Source organism: Brienomyrus brachyistius, chromosome 25, assembly GCF_023856365.1.
Source record: "Brienomyrus brachyistius isolate T26 chromosome 25, BBRACH_0.4, whole genome shotgun sequence".
Classification (NCBI taxonomy): domain Eukaryota; kingdom Metazoa; phylum Chordata; class Actinopteri; order Osteoglossiformes; family Mormyridae; genus Brienomyrus; species Brienomyrus brachyistius.
In genome coordinates this window covers 3,411,043-3,427,209 of record NC_064557.1, presented here as the reverse complement: position 1 = coordinate 3,427,209, position 16,167 = coordinate 3,411,043, and the positions used below count along the sequence as shown (strand labels likewise).

General features: G+C 44.8%; 1 protein-coding gene across 13 annotated transcripts in view; it reads left to right on the top strand.

Annotated features, from left to right (window-relative positions):
* The first annotated feature begins 218 nt into the window (after positions 1-218).
* LOC125720706 (multiple PDZ domain protein-like) overlaps positions 219-16,167 on the top strand; it is a 41,639-nt gene continuing 25,690 nt past the window's right edge. For 7 of the 13 annotated variants that reach the window (XM_048996470.1, XM_048996469.1, XM_048996466.1 and 4 more), the window contains exons 1-16: positions 219-341; positions 1,873-1,942; positions 3,733-3,905; positions 5,689-5,898; positions 6,292-6,428; positions 6,875-7,073; positions 9,125-9,199; positions 11,448-11,550; positions 11,784-11,872; positions 12,483-12,696; positions 13,076-13,162; positions 13,492-13,556; positions 13,769-13,915; positions 14,304-14,477; positions 15,148-15,324; positions 15,658-15,867. In XM_048996470.1, coding sequence (XP_048852427.1) covers positions 1,927-1,942; positions 3,733-3,905; positions 5,689-5,898; positions 6,292-6,428; positions 6,875-7,073; positions 9,125-9,199; positions 11,448-11,550; positions 11,784-11,872; positions 12,483-12,696; positions 13,076-13,162; positions 13,492-13,556; positions 13,769-13,915; positions 14,304-14,477; positions 15,148-15,324; positions 15,658-15,867 — 2,076 coding nt within the window. In that variant the 5' untranslated portion in view covers positions 219-341; positions 1,873-1,926. Of the gene's footprint in view, positions 342-1,241; positions 1,301-1,420; positions 1,452-1,872; positions 1,943-3,732; positions 3,906-5,688; positions 5,899-6,291; positions 6,429-6,874; positions 7,074-9,124; positions 9,200-11,447; positions 11,551-11,783; positions 11,873-12,482; positions 12,697-13,075; positions 13,163-13,491; positions 13,557-13,768; positions 13,916-14,303; positions 14,478-15,147; positions 15,325-15,657; positions 15,868-16,167 lie in introns of those variants that run through there. The other 6 variants (XM_048996465.1, XM_048996462.1, XM_048996461.1 and 3 more) reach the window with 6 other exon arrangements.

Sequence of the window (16,167 nt, the reverse complement as noted above, 5' to 3'; positions counted from 1 at the left end):
AACTCGGACACAAAATCAAATCAATTTTCTTATTAAAGCAATTAGGGTAAAACGGTGACCTCAATTATTAATTATAATAAGCTCTATATTATTAAACGATATCGGTGGCAGGTAAATTGTAACACTCATGTTCTATGGAAACACGCGTGTTGTTAATTTGAAACGCAAAAATGAATATTCCGTAAACAGAAGACGCACCGGCCATAGCCTGCGGGTGAAATGCCCCGGTTGGGGCTGCGGCCGCCGGGCGGCGCTTGTCACCTCCTGTGGCTCCGCGGTGACCGGCGCTCCGGCCCCGATAGCTGCGGGAAACCCGGGAGATCCCAGGCGGAGCTGCTCGTGTAAGTCCCCCTTTAGAATTAGCTGATTTTACTTTTAGTTAAAATAAGCTGGATACTTTGTGAAAACAGCTCTAGTGAAATAAACAAGTTAATTCGTGACTGCGCTATATGGACTATGCTCTTGTTTTTGGCTGCGTTATTTCTCTTTATTTTAAGTTTGCCCTACTCCTTTAAAAGACGATAAGCGGCATTTTAATACGTCCTTTTATTTCAAAATACCATCTTTAAATGATGAGCGTAACTTTATTGGGTTGCCATTTTCTAAATGTACCTGTACCATTGCCTTGCAGCCCTTTGATATAAATCTGCTTATTTCATATTAAAGTAATATGTGCGTATAAAAGGAAATGTGTCGGTATTAAATCCTCTCCGCTCCCAGATAAAGGACGCAAATCTAAGAACAATGAATAAAATGCCGACATCCTGTTTACAGGGGGACAAAAACTATACATGGTGCAATATGTTTCGTATACAACTGTATTCTAGACTATAAAGCAGGCATCAGGATGAATTATTAATGGCGAATTTATGTTTTGACGTAAGGTTACTTTCGGTTGTATGCATTGAAGCGCCATAAATATATCACAAACAGCAGGCTTTAATAAACAAATGATTTTCTCCTGTTTTATTAAAAACTAGAATAAGTAAATCAATAAAAAAAAGCCCGAATAAATGTTATTACAGAATACAGTCTATAGGGGAGACAAGAAACTAACGGATGAAGCTTTTCTGCCAAAGTCAATTAATGTAACTATGGGTTATAGGGCAATCTGCAGATGTTAATCCTTGTTAAGAGCATTAGATGACAATCAAAGGCCTGTATAGGCAGTCTGCGACAGCGTGCGACGTCCCAGCGTGTAATACTGCCTCAACGTTTTTTTTTTTTTTTTTTTACCGTATTTACACTACAAACTGTCAAATCTAAAGGTAAGGGGCCTGGATTTCTCAGTCATAGTTCGGTAAGTCTTGTTAAAGTGTACCGACATAACCAACCCTAAATAGACTTGGATAAATGATCAGCACCACTTGCTAGTGATTCATTAATCAGTGTCTGCAATAAATTAAATCAAGTATGATTTGCTGTATATCTGAAGAGTTGCAGGGTAGCGGGTAACAGAATTCTTTTCTAAGATCTTGACTTAATGGAATTTTGCAGGCAGCGTTTGTGCTGTAGCACGTTAATTTCGATCCTTTTTGGAGGGTTGTAATTCCTCTTTGAGAATTATGATATTCTTCTGCGTGTTATGGAAATATCACCACAAAACACACCAGGCAGCTATAGATAAGTCCTTCCAGATATAGAATGAATTGGCCAATTTCTGGTTGGTCTTGTAAACTTCAGAAATATTAGGCATTTCTTTTTTGCTCACACTTACCCAAAGTGAATGGCAGTCGATGCTGCATTCACCTTAAATAAAATAATTAAATAAATGTTCATATGTTTGCATTTGTTTTCGTTGAAGGTGCCTTCGGTTCACTGCTCATTCACGGATCGCGTATTCACGTCTCCCACCATCTGCTCTCTTTGCAGGTTTTGATGAAAAACCGCCGATTTTCTGACTAGCTCTGGTAACGCTCAGATAGAATGACTGAAGCAATTGGTGAGTCTCCTTTAAACTGCTTCTTTTATTTAAAAAAAAGTTTTTTTTTCTGAACGCCAGATGCCAGCTATCAGCGTCATTCTGAAAAAGAAAAATGTCAATGTTACTCCGATCTCCCAATTTTTTCATATTATAATTATAAGCTTAATTCTATCCCTTATGCCTCCTCTCCTTTTATAAAGTAAAATAATTGAAATGTTTATGTAAATTGAAAATATGAACTTATCAGATAATTAAATGAATTCATGGCCAGTATAATATGCTTACTGAAAAGAATGTTTATATAAGATGACGCATCTTGCTTTATCTCACCAGTTTCAGGTACGCTAGTCATATGGGTTATTCTTTAGCACAGCAACATAACAGCTGTACATGTTTAGGCAAGGCTTTCTTCAGGGGGCAAGACACTAAACGGCGAAGGTTAAATGGGGTTGTGTTTGCAAATTGTGGAATATCTCGCCCCAATGTCTCCGCGGAACAAAAGTAACCAAATCTCTGGGAGTGAAAGAATGGAATTTTCCAGAGAGGAGAACAGAGCGACATTATTGTGATGTTCTGCCCTCTGCCGCGATTTGCCCACCCCGCTGATTTCTCTGTGCCCAGCTTGTGCTACACTCTCTTGGAATTTATATGTTGCGGTGAACATTCACAACTGTGTTTTCTGCTCGTTTTCCTGTTTTCCAGTTGTGTCAAAATGCAAATGCATTAGTCCAGAATTCACTTCACGGGTAGCACAATGTTTTACATAATATTTTTAGGGTTATAAATAATTTCAAACAGCACGCTGAAAAGGCCAGTGTAGGAGTCAGGAAGTAAAAACCTTTTTTTTTAAAAAAAAATTTTACGATTGAAAGGAGAGGTTTTTTTAAAAAAATTTGATTACTTAAATTTATATAATTACATGTCATTATCAGTTGCTTCCAAGAAAGCCTTTTACTGGAATGATAATAGCTTTTTAAGAAAAAAAAAATCCTCAGAATTTATGTCTAGTTTGCGTGCGGATTAGTGATTTAAAACTCCCATAATGCAATTCAGGGGGCAAACATTGTAATGGTCACCAGATGAGGAAAACCTGTCAGTCTACTTATCCATAGTCTTCTGCCATTTGGTAGTCTACTCACAATATAAGCCAACTGTAGCTAAATACACAATTATGTTCATGCTGTTATGACGCTTGTGAAATAGCTTACGAGACTGTCCCAGCATTATGTAAGCATTAAATCCCAATTTGTTATTGGCTGCAGTAATTTTGACATTGCATAAGCCATCAGGGTTTCCACAATGCGGCCCAGTCCTACCCGATTGAGTTCACATATTCGCAGATTCCAGGGAAGACCCAGAACCGTCACACGGACAATTTCATTAGGCCGTGAGGAAATCCCGCTGTTATGGGAAGAGTCGTAGGACTCTCAGACAGCTGCTTTGGTGTAAATGATGGTGAGGCCTGCACTAATAGCTTTACAGCATCCTGACTTGGAAGGTATCTTTTTTTTAGCTCATGGGAGTTTTACTTGCACAAAAATGTTCTGAGGACAGAGAGAAAAATGATTGGTTTGGAGAGATAACCAATCAGATTGTAGAGGAGGTGAGTCCAAGCAACCAGAGGAGGCGGGACCAGCCAATCAGTTGCTTGGACCCACCTCCTCTACAGTCTGATTGGTTGGTTATCTCTCTGAACCAATTGTTTTTCCTTCTGCCCTCAGAGCATTTTTGTGTAAGTAAAACTCCTACAAGCTCTTTTTTTTTAATTCAAACTTACATCACATTAATGCGAACACATGACCCAACAGATACCCAGCATGCCTTGCAGGCCGTGGAACGCCTACAGGCCAAGTTGAAGGCCCGGGGACATGGTCCCATGGAGGAGAAGCTCAGCCTACTCAAGGCTCTTCTCCTGAGCCCCCTGTTCCACCAGATTCTCACCCTACAATCTACATCTGCCCATGAAGAGTCCCACAGCCAGGTGAGTGCAGGAGAGCGATGTTTTAACGGTTATTTAAAGGTAAAAGAAGAATCTGCAGTCTTTCACATTGTTCTCTACTGCGTTTTCCATTTTATCTAAAATGAAAGTCATCCACAATAGTTAGTGTTTAGGTCAGATTGGTTTCTGGATTTATGCTATACGCTGTTAAGACTGTAATGATTTGGTTATAGATCTTCAGTAGCAGGGTCTCAGCTTAGGGTTTTTTCCTCAGCGTGGTCACATTCTGACTCGCCTTTTTAGTAGATGGTTCCTGCCCTTGCGTGTTTGGGCACGGCGACACACAGCCGTTACTGAGGGGACAGGCTATACTTCATAGAACTACTTTGCCGGCTAATTTAAGCGAAACATGCGTCTATTCATCCCATCCATCTTCAGACCTCTTTTGCTGGCCAGGGTTATGCAGGGGGAGGAGGGGAATCTGGGGGAGCCTGTCCCAGGCAGCGCCGGGGACCGGGTGGGCAGTACACCCCGGACTGAATCTTAAGCAAAAAAACATGCTGCGAGCAAAGATTCAATTTGTGCCTGGATTCCAGCTTTACGACGGGAGTCTGAACGGGGGAAGTGCCTTCAGACTCAGGCAGGGTGTTGCCATGGCAACAGCCTGTCGGGGCAGAACCGGTTCTTTAAATGTGCAGTAGCCAAACCGGCACTGTAATCTACTTACCCAAGGTGACCAACGCAGCCCCGAGGGCTAACGGTGTCCCAGTGCGCTGAGGGAGCGATGGCTGTTTGTGAGGCTCGCTCCGGACTCCCCCGTATCACCAGTGTACGGCGACTGAGAAACACAGAAAGGCAGAACTCTGTCCATTTGCTGTACACTTTAGCAGGAGATTATATGCAACATGCAGCAGGGGTTGCACCGAAGGTCAGTAGCGGTGTTAGCTATCCAGGGCTACGTTTCACTCTGTTTGGTGGTTTTATTTTTTTCTATTTTATCTGTTCCGTTTCTTCCAGCATAAACGTAAACATTAAAAGAGAGTCAAAATAACACAAAACGTCAGTAAGTCACACGAGGAACCGAGATTTTAGCAGAAGATAGACGGCCTAAATTATTGCTACTGAAAACATAATTCAGCTGTCACTGCAGTTCTGACCTATTTCACTGGGCTGGATATTTCTTGGTCATGAGAAATATTTTTGGCTGTCAGTTTGGTAGGAAAATCTCAAAACGGTGTTTTTTTTTCCATTGCTGATTGGTTGACTAATTTTCTTAGGTTTCTCATGGAGGAAACACATTTTGCCTTTTACATTTTCTTAAACAATCTGCCATTCGTCTCATAGATTGAAATACTGCGTAAATATTTTGTGACAGCTCGTCAAACCTTAATGGCTTAAGGGTCTGACTGGGACTGCGGCAGCATGCGTGCAATTCCGAGAGGTTCTGCACCGGGAGCCACACTTTGAGGGCAACATGCACAGTTTTGTTCTTTGCAGTACTGAAAGAATTAATTTGTTACATACGATGTAAATATCACATCTGCTAGCATATTTAGCAATGACTTTTATCCAAAGCGACATGCATTTTAGTGGGGAGAGTGCAGCATCAGCCAGTCGCTGGAGCAACCAGAGGCTAAGGGCCAGGCTGAAGGGCCAAAGAGCAGCATCACTGTCAACCGTGGGATGTGAACCAATGACCTTCAGATCACAGACACAGCGCTCTAACCCACCGAGCCACACGTCATGTAAATATAAGCTGTATTCATATGTTTTATTTGTCATTTATATATCCTCTTTATGACCGTCTGTGCCATGCTGGATCCAGAAGGCCGCTTTAGCTGCATCCAGCAGCTGTCCGGAGTTGAATCCCGAAACTAGAGACTCTCAGGTGCGCTCTGCTGCGAGCAGCGATTCAGGTCCCCGGGACAGCAGTCCTGCAGCTGCTGGGGACGCGTCGATGCCCCCTTCACCCACACAGAGCAGCAGCGACCCCGTAGGGGCCCCTCCCAAGCCCCTCCTACTCCACATGGCTCAGGTACGCGGCCCGCTGGAAACTCAACAACGTTCTGGGGCCGGCGTGTATAATTCCAGGGCCCGGGAAAAAATTACTTCAACCAGCCCCCCTGACGTGGAACCCCTCCCGTGAGGGTCCTCTCCTAGGCCCCCCCTGGGTCTGGGCCCTGGAAAATTTCCCCAGTTGTCCCCCCTAGACAGCCTGGTCTATTATGTTACAGCTGTTTTTCATGGAGCTCTCAAACTTTCTTGGTTGTGTTGCGCATTCTTGCCGACTTCAAACAAAAAGTGTCAGCATTCCATTCAGCACCAAGGAAAGTTTTGCCTAAAGTAGTTCATGTGTCACTTGAATGTTCCTCCCTTGGATGGTTATTGAGTGATGGTCGTTAAGGGGCCATAAACATCTGTCGGACAGGGCTGCTACGTGACGGAGGAGCTGCCCAGGAGTCCGCCTGGGGGGCCGGGTTTTGCCGGGGTCAGTCTGAGGAGAGAGGAGACGGGGAATCCGGGTGTCTTTGCGCAGGATGTTCAGCCGGGCAGTGCTGAGAGCAGGTATTCCCTCACAGTTAGGTGGAACGTCACAGTTTGGAACCAAAATCACGGGTTAGTTATCTGTTTTCTGTAGCAGGGAAAGCTGTCGTAATTATATTAAGGTATATAAGCAGTGTTTTCATATACAGAGGCGGGGCCACAGGGTCACTGGCTCCAGCTGAAAGCTGATTGGCCTCCAGAATGCCCCTCTCCTGTCACTCATTGATTAAAAACACATCATTGGCTAAAAATAAGTTTGGCCTCTCTGCATGAGTTATGGCCCCTCGTACGCCCCCTCACCGTAAAAAAATCCTAGAATCGCCCCCTACACTGTTATTTAAACATTGTTGATGTTCGCCATGACTTTTGGGGTGCAGAGTGGCATCTCTCACTCTATAGTACAAAATGTAGGCCGTCGTGATGCAGTGTGACTTCTTGAGTCCATTGTCGACCTTCTACGCCTGCAGGAAGCTGAGGGAAGGGGACATCCTAGCTACCAACGGGCAGCTGATGGACCAGACGGTAACAAAGGAAGTTGGCCTCCTGCAGGAGCACATGGGCGACGTCCTTCTGAAGGTCACCAGAGGTCCCGTCCCACACCTGGGCAGCCTGGCGGCATCACGCAAAGGGTCAGGACATCATGGCGTGGAGGGAACCCTGGAGAAGGTGGGGGGCGGGCGGAGCCGGCCTTCCGTGCTGTTCCGTGTTCACTCGGTGAACATTAGCTTTCTAGCGCTGTGACCTCACGTGTCCCTGTGACCGTACGTGTCACCGAGGATTAATGAGGCTGCTAACGGAATTAAATGTGAATATATTCTTTGTTGCACCTTTAATCAAACTGGTCTACTTCACTGGTGAAGGAATATATCGCGGAAGAAGTTGTTGAGTCAGAGTGTGCCACATTTTTTCTGGAGGGATCAGCGCGGGGCAGACACTTCTGCACCTCACAAGCATGAGAGCCCTTGGGATTTGGTTTCTTAACTAAATCGGCTTGATAAGTTCTTTGCATATTTTAAGTGAAATCATATTATTTAAGGACTGGGTGGAATTCTTTGGCATTTCAACACAAACCTTGTGCAATTTGAGAAATATGTTTACATTTAAAAATAATAATAAAGAAATGGGTAACTTGCTATAATCTGAATTAAATCTATATAAATTTACATTGCAAGTAATTGACCTTAATCACTGAGGAACTAAAAGCAATTGATTATTTACTGAAATGAATAATTATTGAACAAGGGGGAATATATGTAGGCCTATATTTTTGGAAAGATCTTTAGAAAATCCTTAATAGCAAGATAAGTATGGTTTAACACATATTTCCTAATAAGGTTGTCATAGTTAGCATTAGCATTTTTCCCATAGACATGAATGAGCGGTCCCCATAAAGATATGTTTACCTGGCATGTGTGTGTGTGTCTGTGTGTGTATGTGTTGAAGTTAATTATAGCTTTGATGATTGCCATCAGATTTATTTCATTTGAATGCTGCAATGAATTCAGTCAAGCAGGCAACGCACTTACACAAAGTCAACCGGGGCAGCAGGCAAACTCAGCCCCTTGGCAGCTTTGCTCTTAGTGGTAATTTCAAAGCATTAGAACCAAGAGTCATAACTGGAGACTTGCTGCCAGTAGAAGTGGACCAGTACGAAGAAAATATATGCAGAGGATAAAGTGGGAGTTTGTGAGGAGCGTATTTCTCTCAGTTATTTTTGTTGACACTAGATGACAAATATTACACACCTAATGGATATGTTATTACGTCCATATAACTATTATTGGATAGGATTCACTTTTGCCTCCAGGATTGCTTCAAGGGTGGATGAGTTGTTCATTCAGAGAAGCTGTTCTGCACACCGCTGTTGTACTGAGCTGTTATTTTTCCACTTATGGCCTCCCTGTTAGCTTTAACGAGTCTGGCCATCTTCCCCTGACCTCTCTCGTTAGTATGGTGTTTTCAGCCGCATAACTGCCCCAGATCTGATATTATTTGTTCCGTTGCACCATTCTCTGCAAAAGCTGGACTCCAGCACTGTGCGAGAATCCCGGGAGGATGGCTGTTTCCGAGACGCTCGAGCCGTCAAGTCGGACAACCACAGTCACACTACATCCAAAATCATTTCGATCGTGCGCCTTAGCGATCACAATGCTTAGCCAAACTATAACTGAACCTCTTGTCCTTGTCTGAGTGCTGTGTGTTTTCAGTTGCATACCTAATAGGCTGGCCAATGAATGTGTGTATGTAGCTATCTATAGAACACATTTCAATAAGTGTAAAGGACTGAATGGTTGTAGTAATGTTACTCTTATATAGCAGGAGTGCAGTGTGGTTTTATGTTAAATGAGACTGGCACTCTGAAAATAGGTGTTTTCTTGGCTGGTCTGCCCTCCTGTATTTTACTGTAGAGCTTTTTGCTGGCTTGTGGGAATTTTACTTGCACAAAAATGTTCTGAGGGCAGAATGAAACATGATTGGTTCAGAGAGACAACCAATCAGACTGTAGAGGAGGTGGGTCCAAGCAGCTAGAGGAGGCAGGACCAAGCCTTAGCGACCATCTGATTGGTTGGTCCCACCTCCTCTAGTTGCTTTGACCTAGTGTACCTCCTTTACAGTGTTATCTCTTTGAACCAAGCATTTTTTATTTTGCTCTCAGGACATTTTTGTGTAAGTAAAAGTCCCACGAGCTGCTTGCCGCCCTCTTGTGCCCCCTGCAGAGTGCCTCAGAACAGGCAGAGATGACGGGGCCAGTGAAGGTCAAAGCCATTTTTCCCAGAGGAGCATCTGACCAGGTACCACAGAGGGCCGGAATAAACATGCAAAAACCAGGCAAAGGTTAACTAGGTCCGCCTCCGACGCAAGCGACTGTGTTTGCATGTGCGGTTTTTCCTGCGCTTCTGCAACGATTCGCAGAAGATATGATGAGGTCTGGACTAGGGACTTATGTCTGGAATGATTCACTGCAAAAACACAAAAAGAAACAGAATAATAAATTCTCGGCTTGGAGTTCTTGGGTAGCCGTATCGGAAATTGTACCATTAAAAACATAAATTTTAATAGGATGGCTTAAATTGATAAATTAGGCAGGTTACATGGAGGAAAACGGATGGTTCAGGTTTCAGGAGCAGACTTGTTTTGTACCCCTCGGTAAGGCACCAGCCCTGAATTTGTCCAAAGAGTATTCAGCTAAATAAATGGAACAATGTGTCCGCTTAATAATAAATCAATCATTGAAAAGCATAAGTCGATGGTAAAGCAAGGCCTGTACATTTTTGTTTAGCATTGTGCGAAGCTCTGCAGTGAAATCCTCCTCAAGAACAGCTGGCCTGCCAAAATTTCTCCAACAGTGAAATAAAAAAGTAGCCAAGAAGGCCCAAATAACACTAGCAAGATATCCTGAGACCCTTTATATAAAATGTAAGACAGGCATGGAAGGCGGTAGGCTGGTCACTGCAGACAATGTGAACGCCATTCTTGCCAAAAATGGTCTGGAGGAATGTTGTGTGGAAGAGTTGTTCAAAAATGGATCCTTTTGGCTGGAATGGACCCAATCATATCAAGCAAGACCCAATAGTTGGATTCCTCGGTAAGTACCACATACCAATGATAATGGTAGGGTCATGGTTTGATGATGACCTCATCAATCAGGACCTGAATGGCTCAACTTCACTGAAGGTATCAATCAATCTGAACTGTACCAGAGAACTCTAAGTGAGAACATTAGACCGTGCAGGTGGGAGCTGAACTTAACGCATGGGTGGGTGATGCAACGGGATAATTCTTGGAAACAAAGTGGATGCTCGATGTCAGATTGGCTCAATACAAAAAAACAATCATCGATTTATTGGATGAATTAGTCAGAGCCCAGAGTGAAAGGCCACTGCGATGTTGACGCCTTGTAAACTAACAGATGGGGCTGAGCTGAAGCACTTCAGTGTGGAGCGGCGGGCTGGATTTCCTCCCTGGCGCTGTGAGAGATTGATCGGTCGCTGCAGGAGGTGTCCGCTTACAGTTAACTCACTGCTAATGGTGCCTAAGCCAGACCTAACTTCAGAGCGTATGGGGACATGCAAAGGCACTGAGTCTTACATAAACACATCAAAATTTTGTGCTAATTTATTTAGTTTCCGTTAAAGATCTGAAAGCTTTAGCTAAGTGGGTTTTGGTAACATGAGAAAAGGAAGGCATCTTTTTACAGTGCTGTATGCTTTAGCCGTTTACTGTACCTAGAACAGTGTTGCCAAAACTGTTCATCAGGGACCTACAGATGGTCCATGTTTTTGCTCCCTCCAAACTCCCTGCCAGACCGTGCAGGTTTTTGCTCCCTTCAAGCTCCCTGTTAGACAGTACAGGTTTTTGCTCCCTCCCAGCTCCCCGCCAGACAGTGCAGGTTTTTGCTCCCTCCAAGCTCCCTACCAGACAGTGCAGGTTTTTAATCCCTCCAAAGTCCCTGCCAGACAGTGCAGGTTTTTGCTTTCTCCCAGTTCCCAGCGCAAAAACATGGACCGTCTGCGGGTCTCTGAGGGCTGGATTGGGAAACACTGGCCTAGAGGTTTGGATTTAACAGCAGACTAACTTCCATGTACATTTTAGGGGGAATTGAGAGATATATCACCCACTGCTCATCGGGATTGGTATTTATGCTCGGGGAGGTGTGGGGACACCAGACAGGGACGAGCACCAAACAGGTGACCATGGTGTGGTACCCATGTGACCAGAAAGGGGGCCACAGGTAGCACTGCTTATCCTTCAGTAGTGCTGCCTCTTATTGCCAAGCAACCAGAGATTCTGGGATGTCCTGATACGTCGTGTGACCTCTAGAATATTCTGCTGCTTTTATGCAAAGAATTTCCAGAATGGCCAGTGGGATATATCATATAATCATGAAGTGTCATAGGAGTCATTCTGAGTCCGGGAAGCGTGAGGGACTCAGCGCAGTGATCAGCATCGTCCCTCCCGGCAGGCGAGGCTTTCCGGCTGCTTCCAGATGTGTGTCCTCTTCTAGGGTACCTCAGGCGCGTGTCTTCATTCTCGTAACAGGTTCACGACGGCGAGCAGCTGGACACGTTGGATGTGGAGCTCATTAAAAATACTGAAGGATTAGGAATCACAGTCGGCAGTTATGTCACAGAAGAGAGCGCCGGTAATAATGCGTCATCTTTTCTACAGTTTATGTTACTGACTATTTTATTTTAAATAAATTATTTGTTTTATATTTGTTATTTAACAACCGAAGACTTTTTAATTACGACCAACAGTGTAGATTGTATTTGGTCTTAATGAACGGCTCATACTGCAATGATAAAATATAGGAAATCTTAGTTTTTTTTAATGTAAAATTTCTAGTGATGCTTTTTTGCAAATTCCTTGGTACAGAATCAGTTGGAGTCTTTGTGAAGAGTGTAACAAAAGAGAGTGAAGGCGAGCAAGATGGTCAGATCCATGTCGGCGACCAACTCGTAGCGGTGAGTGTCTCTGCAGGTTCATTTTAATCCCTTAATCATCTATTTTTCTTTTTAATAAATGCAGATTTTCAATTCAAAGCCACTTTAGATTTATATGAATACATTAACCGGCTTGTGTGACAATGCGAGGTTTAATTAATTCCCCTTTTGCCTTCTAAGTGATCAAATCGCTATCAATAACTTGTGACCCAAACAAAGGCTTAACGAGCATGGACAGCAGATCATTAGCTAACCGCAGACTTGATTAATAAGTTGATTGCGTTTCAGTCAAAATTACAGCTTCCCCATGCATATTACATACAAAGTATTCCGATAATCAGCGTTCATGTTGTTGTGTTTTTTTTTTTTTTCCAAACGTTGCACAGTCGATGACTGTGGTATAATTGCTTACTGTTTCTGAATATTAAACAGCTGGGTGCTGAAAGCCTAAGGAGAAGTGAGGGCATGAGGCAGCTATCCAGCTGTACTAATTCTGGTAGTCGTCCTTCATGGCGGCCATTTTGAAAACGCTCACTGCACACTTTGTTTTTGCGTAGAGCCGCCCTGTTGTAGCTGGTTCTCTTATAACTCTGTAGACTGGAATTGCGCTCATGTGCGGTTGCCCCCACAGGTGGACGGGACCAGCATCCAGGGCTACGGTAACCAGCAGGTCACCGCGCTCCTCAGGGCTACGAGCCAGACCGTGGTCTTGAAGCTCTTGAAGAGATCCCTCAGACTTGAGGATGGCCCAGCAGCCCCTGCGGCCCTAGAACCCGGACCATCGACCGAGGTGGAAAACGGCAACCAGCCCAGTGTGCATGATGCGGACCTGGGCGGAGCACTAGGTACTAAGCACTAACATGACACCGAATGCTAACGCCGATGCTAGCAAAGATAGCGATTGTTTTGTGTTCGGTAGCCCTTCACAGTGTACAGCTTCTGCAAATGGCTGCGTCGGAAATGTAAGTATTTCCTGAAACTTTACAGAGAGAGTTTACGCCTCTCCCAAAGTAACCCCTAGAGAAGGTGAGATGAACCTAAATTAAAATTAAAAAAAAATCCAACAGCTGATCAGGTATAATTACCTTCAAAAGTGTCTTAATTAGATAAAGGTGTGATGAGTGAAAATGAGATAGGTGGATGTTATTGCCGATGTCACATAAAATCGAAATGAAATTTTAACGATTTTTCGATGTAAGTTTCATGTCATTGTATTGCACGCAGGTCTTCCTGTCACAGAGGAGACGCTGTGTCATTCCCAAACTGTGCCTTCCGGCTCCAACCTTGCTGAAGAGCAGGCAGATTACCAAGGTCGTAGTGCACCTTTAATTAAGTTATGCGGTTACTGTCGTCTTAGACTAATAGTCAGTTAATGAAAACAGACCGGCAAATGGAATACGTACACACTTTATATAATAAGTTCCCCAAGGGATGCAAATGAATCCAGCAGGAAGATTTCAGAAAACTGCCGGATTTACATATGACTAATTCCATGTGATTGCTGACAAAGAGCGTTTACATATGTACTTCTCGCCGAAATGCATGCAAATGTATGCGCACACATGTTCGCACGTTCTGCCTCATTAAAGGCGAACCTCGGAACGGAGATAACGACACAATGTTTATGCATTTCCTTCAAGGGGCGACGTTGACCATGCCTGCAGAAGATGGAAATCTGGAAAGCGTCCTTGAGCACAGAGCTATCGTACGTCAAGTCGAAGAGCAACTCCCTCATCACTTACATTATTGCGTAATCAGTCATGCTGCTGTTACTGATCTAGGGGTGCGATTGGTAAAGCGGATTTGCAAGCAAGGAATCTAGTGTAATATTTTATAACGGCTTTGGAATAATTTCGTTTTATGAATAATATGATGTGCTAAAGAAGCATGCTTGTTCTTTTTCTGGTATGACGGCAGCTCGGTCAGGAAGAGGCACATAGTGGGAGTAGCTGGAAGAGCATCAGTGTTCATCCAGAAGGGCGGCGCCGTTGCGGAGCCTCAGTCATGCCAGAGGGCCCCGTAAGACTGACTGGAGAGCCGTGTGCTGAGGAGAAACTTCTGGAGGTCAGTGCTCCTGAGCTGCACATGATCCATCTGCATAGGTTCAGATCTCCATCAAGGGTGTTCAGTTACACGCCTTTGTTTTGCAAATTGAAAAGGCCAGTTTTACCCGCGTACTCATAAAATGAGAAATATTTGTGTCATGTCGTATTTTAGTTTTAAGGTTTTACTGTTTACATTTTATTTGACACATGTGGGTCGGATTACAGCAAACTGCGGATTCAGCAGTGCAGTCTGGGAGAGACAATCCAAGTGATTAGCTCTAGGATACAGTTATGGGATGCATCTGGGAAAGCGATTTAAAGAGATGAGCATGAAGGCTGCAGTGGAAAGTGCTAGTCGCTCTGCTCTCGGGCCGCTAACGAAGCGAACCGCTTGGCTTGTGTGTTAGGTCAGCGGGGTCCCCCTCTTTGGTGAAAGCATAGCGGAGGGGCGGAGCTTCCCCAAGGGCCTGCCAGCAAGCGTGTCCATGGTGACAAGTAGTCCTGCCAGATCTGAGCTGAGTGACAGCAGTGCTGACCAACGCCTTGCGGAGGAACCGTCTCCTTATGAAGAACCTGGCAAGGTTTAGTCATCCTTGCCGACTGATCTTGTCTGAGTCGTTTGTGTGCATTTTGCTTATTTATTTATTTATTTATTTTTTTAATCAGTGTATATCTAGATTATGACTTTGATACCCTAACCCTAGAATTCCCCACTGATGCTGAGCACATCTCAGACAGTGTGCAACATCCTTACAATCGACTCTGATATGAAGGCATATGAAAATCATTGTCGCGGCACAATGCAGAAGGAATGTAAGGGGAAAAAATGAAAACAACAAACATTTGCATTTTATTTATTTCGCAGAAGCTTTTCATCCAAAGTGACGTATGCAGAGTCGGACAGTTCTTGGTGCAGTTGAGGGTTAAGGGTCTTGCTCAGGAGCCCAGTGGTGACATCACTATGCTGACTATGGGCTTTGACCCAATGACCGTCCGGACACAGGCAGAGCATCCCAACCCACTGAGCTATATGCCACCCCCAACATTAGCATTATTCTGTTCAGAAGAGCAAATGAACAAACCCGGAGACCCACAGCCGGTCCATGTTTTTGCTCCCTCCCATCTCCCGGTAGGAGCAAAAACTTGAACTGTCTCTGGGTCCCCAAGGATTGGATTGGGAAGCACTGGTTAGATGTACTATAAGACAAAGGTGTAACCTATATGCCAAAGTGCGTAATCCATCCTTTCAAGCTTCAGGAAGGATCCGAGGGAGACAAGGACATGGTCCCCGACGTTGACAACATCACAGGGGGCGAAGTTCCTGTGGAGACCCCGGACTCTCCTCTGGCCATGTGGGAAGCCGAGATACAGTATATCGACCTGGAGAGAGGGGACGCCGGACTTGGCTTCAGTATTTTAGACTATCAGGTAAATGCTTCGGAGTGTGGTGGGGGCATACAGTAGATAAAGCAGGAGCCACACTATGCGATGTGTGACTTGGGAACAATTTCAGCCAGTCACCTCGTAACTCTTTGTAATGGGCGGTGTTTTTGCAAGCTGTGTTTACTTTTCTGTACAGAATCCAGCCCATAAAGACCGGCTGAGATAAATCTGCGGGTATGAGTCTGCAGTCAGGCCGGGAAGATGAAGCTGAACGTTCTTCTTAGAGCATATGTGGCTGTGAAGCAGAGCTTCATTAAGGCTGTTTTTCCAGTCCCGTGTCATGAGATAATTAGTCATCACAGCGCGCGTCTGTCGCAGGACCCCGCGGACCTGGCAAAGACAGTGATAGTCATCCGCTCACTGGTGCCCGACGGGGTGGCGGACCTCGACGGGCGCCTCTACCCAGGGGACCGACTCGTCTCCGTGAACGGCGCCGACTTGGCAGACGCTGGCCTGGAGGAGGCGGTGCGGGCGCTGAAGGGGGCACCCGCCGGGGCAGTGAGGCTTGGCATCACTAAGGCGATATTTGTAAGAGTGCCCCCTGTTGCCTGCTTTCGCCAGCACTCTCATGCGCTTTCATTCCGCCGAAGGACCTGCAGTGAAGCGTCCAGTTACATGCCGTTAATATTTAATGTGCGAGAAATTTACACAATGTGGAGTATCGCGTTCAGAGCCGCCATCGGAGGAACCCTCTCGCTGCCACGTATCCTCCTGTACGCAAATCTCTCAAGATAGCAAGGTCTGCGAGCTAGATCTGTCTACTTTTTATCTGGTATGGAAAACTCACTGCTCTGAGGGCCTTTAGCGGAGTCTGTAAGTTAAAACGGC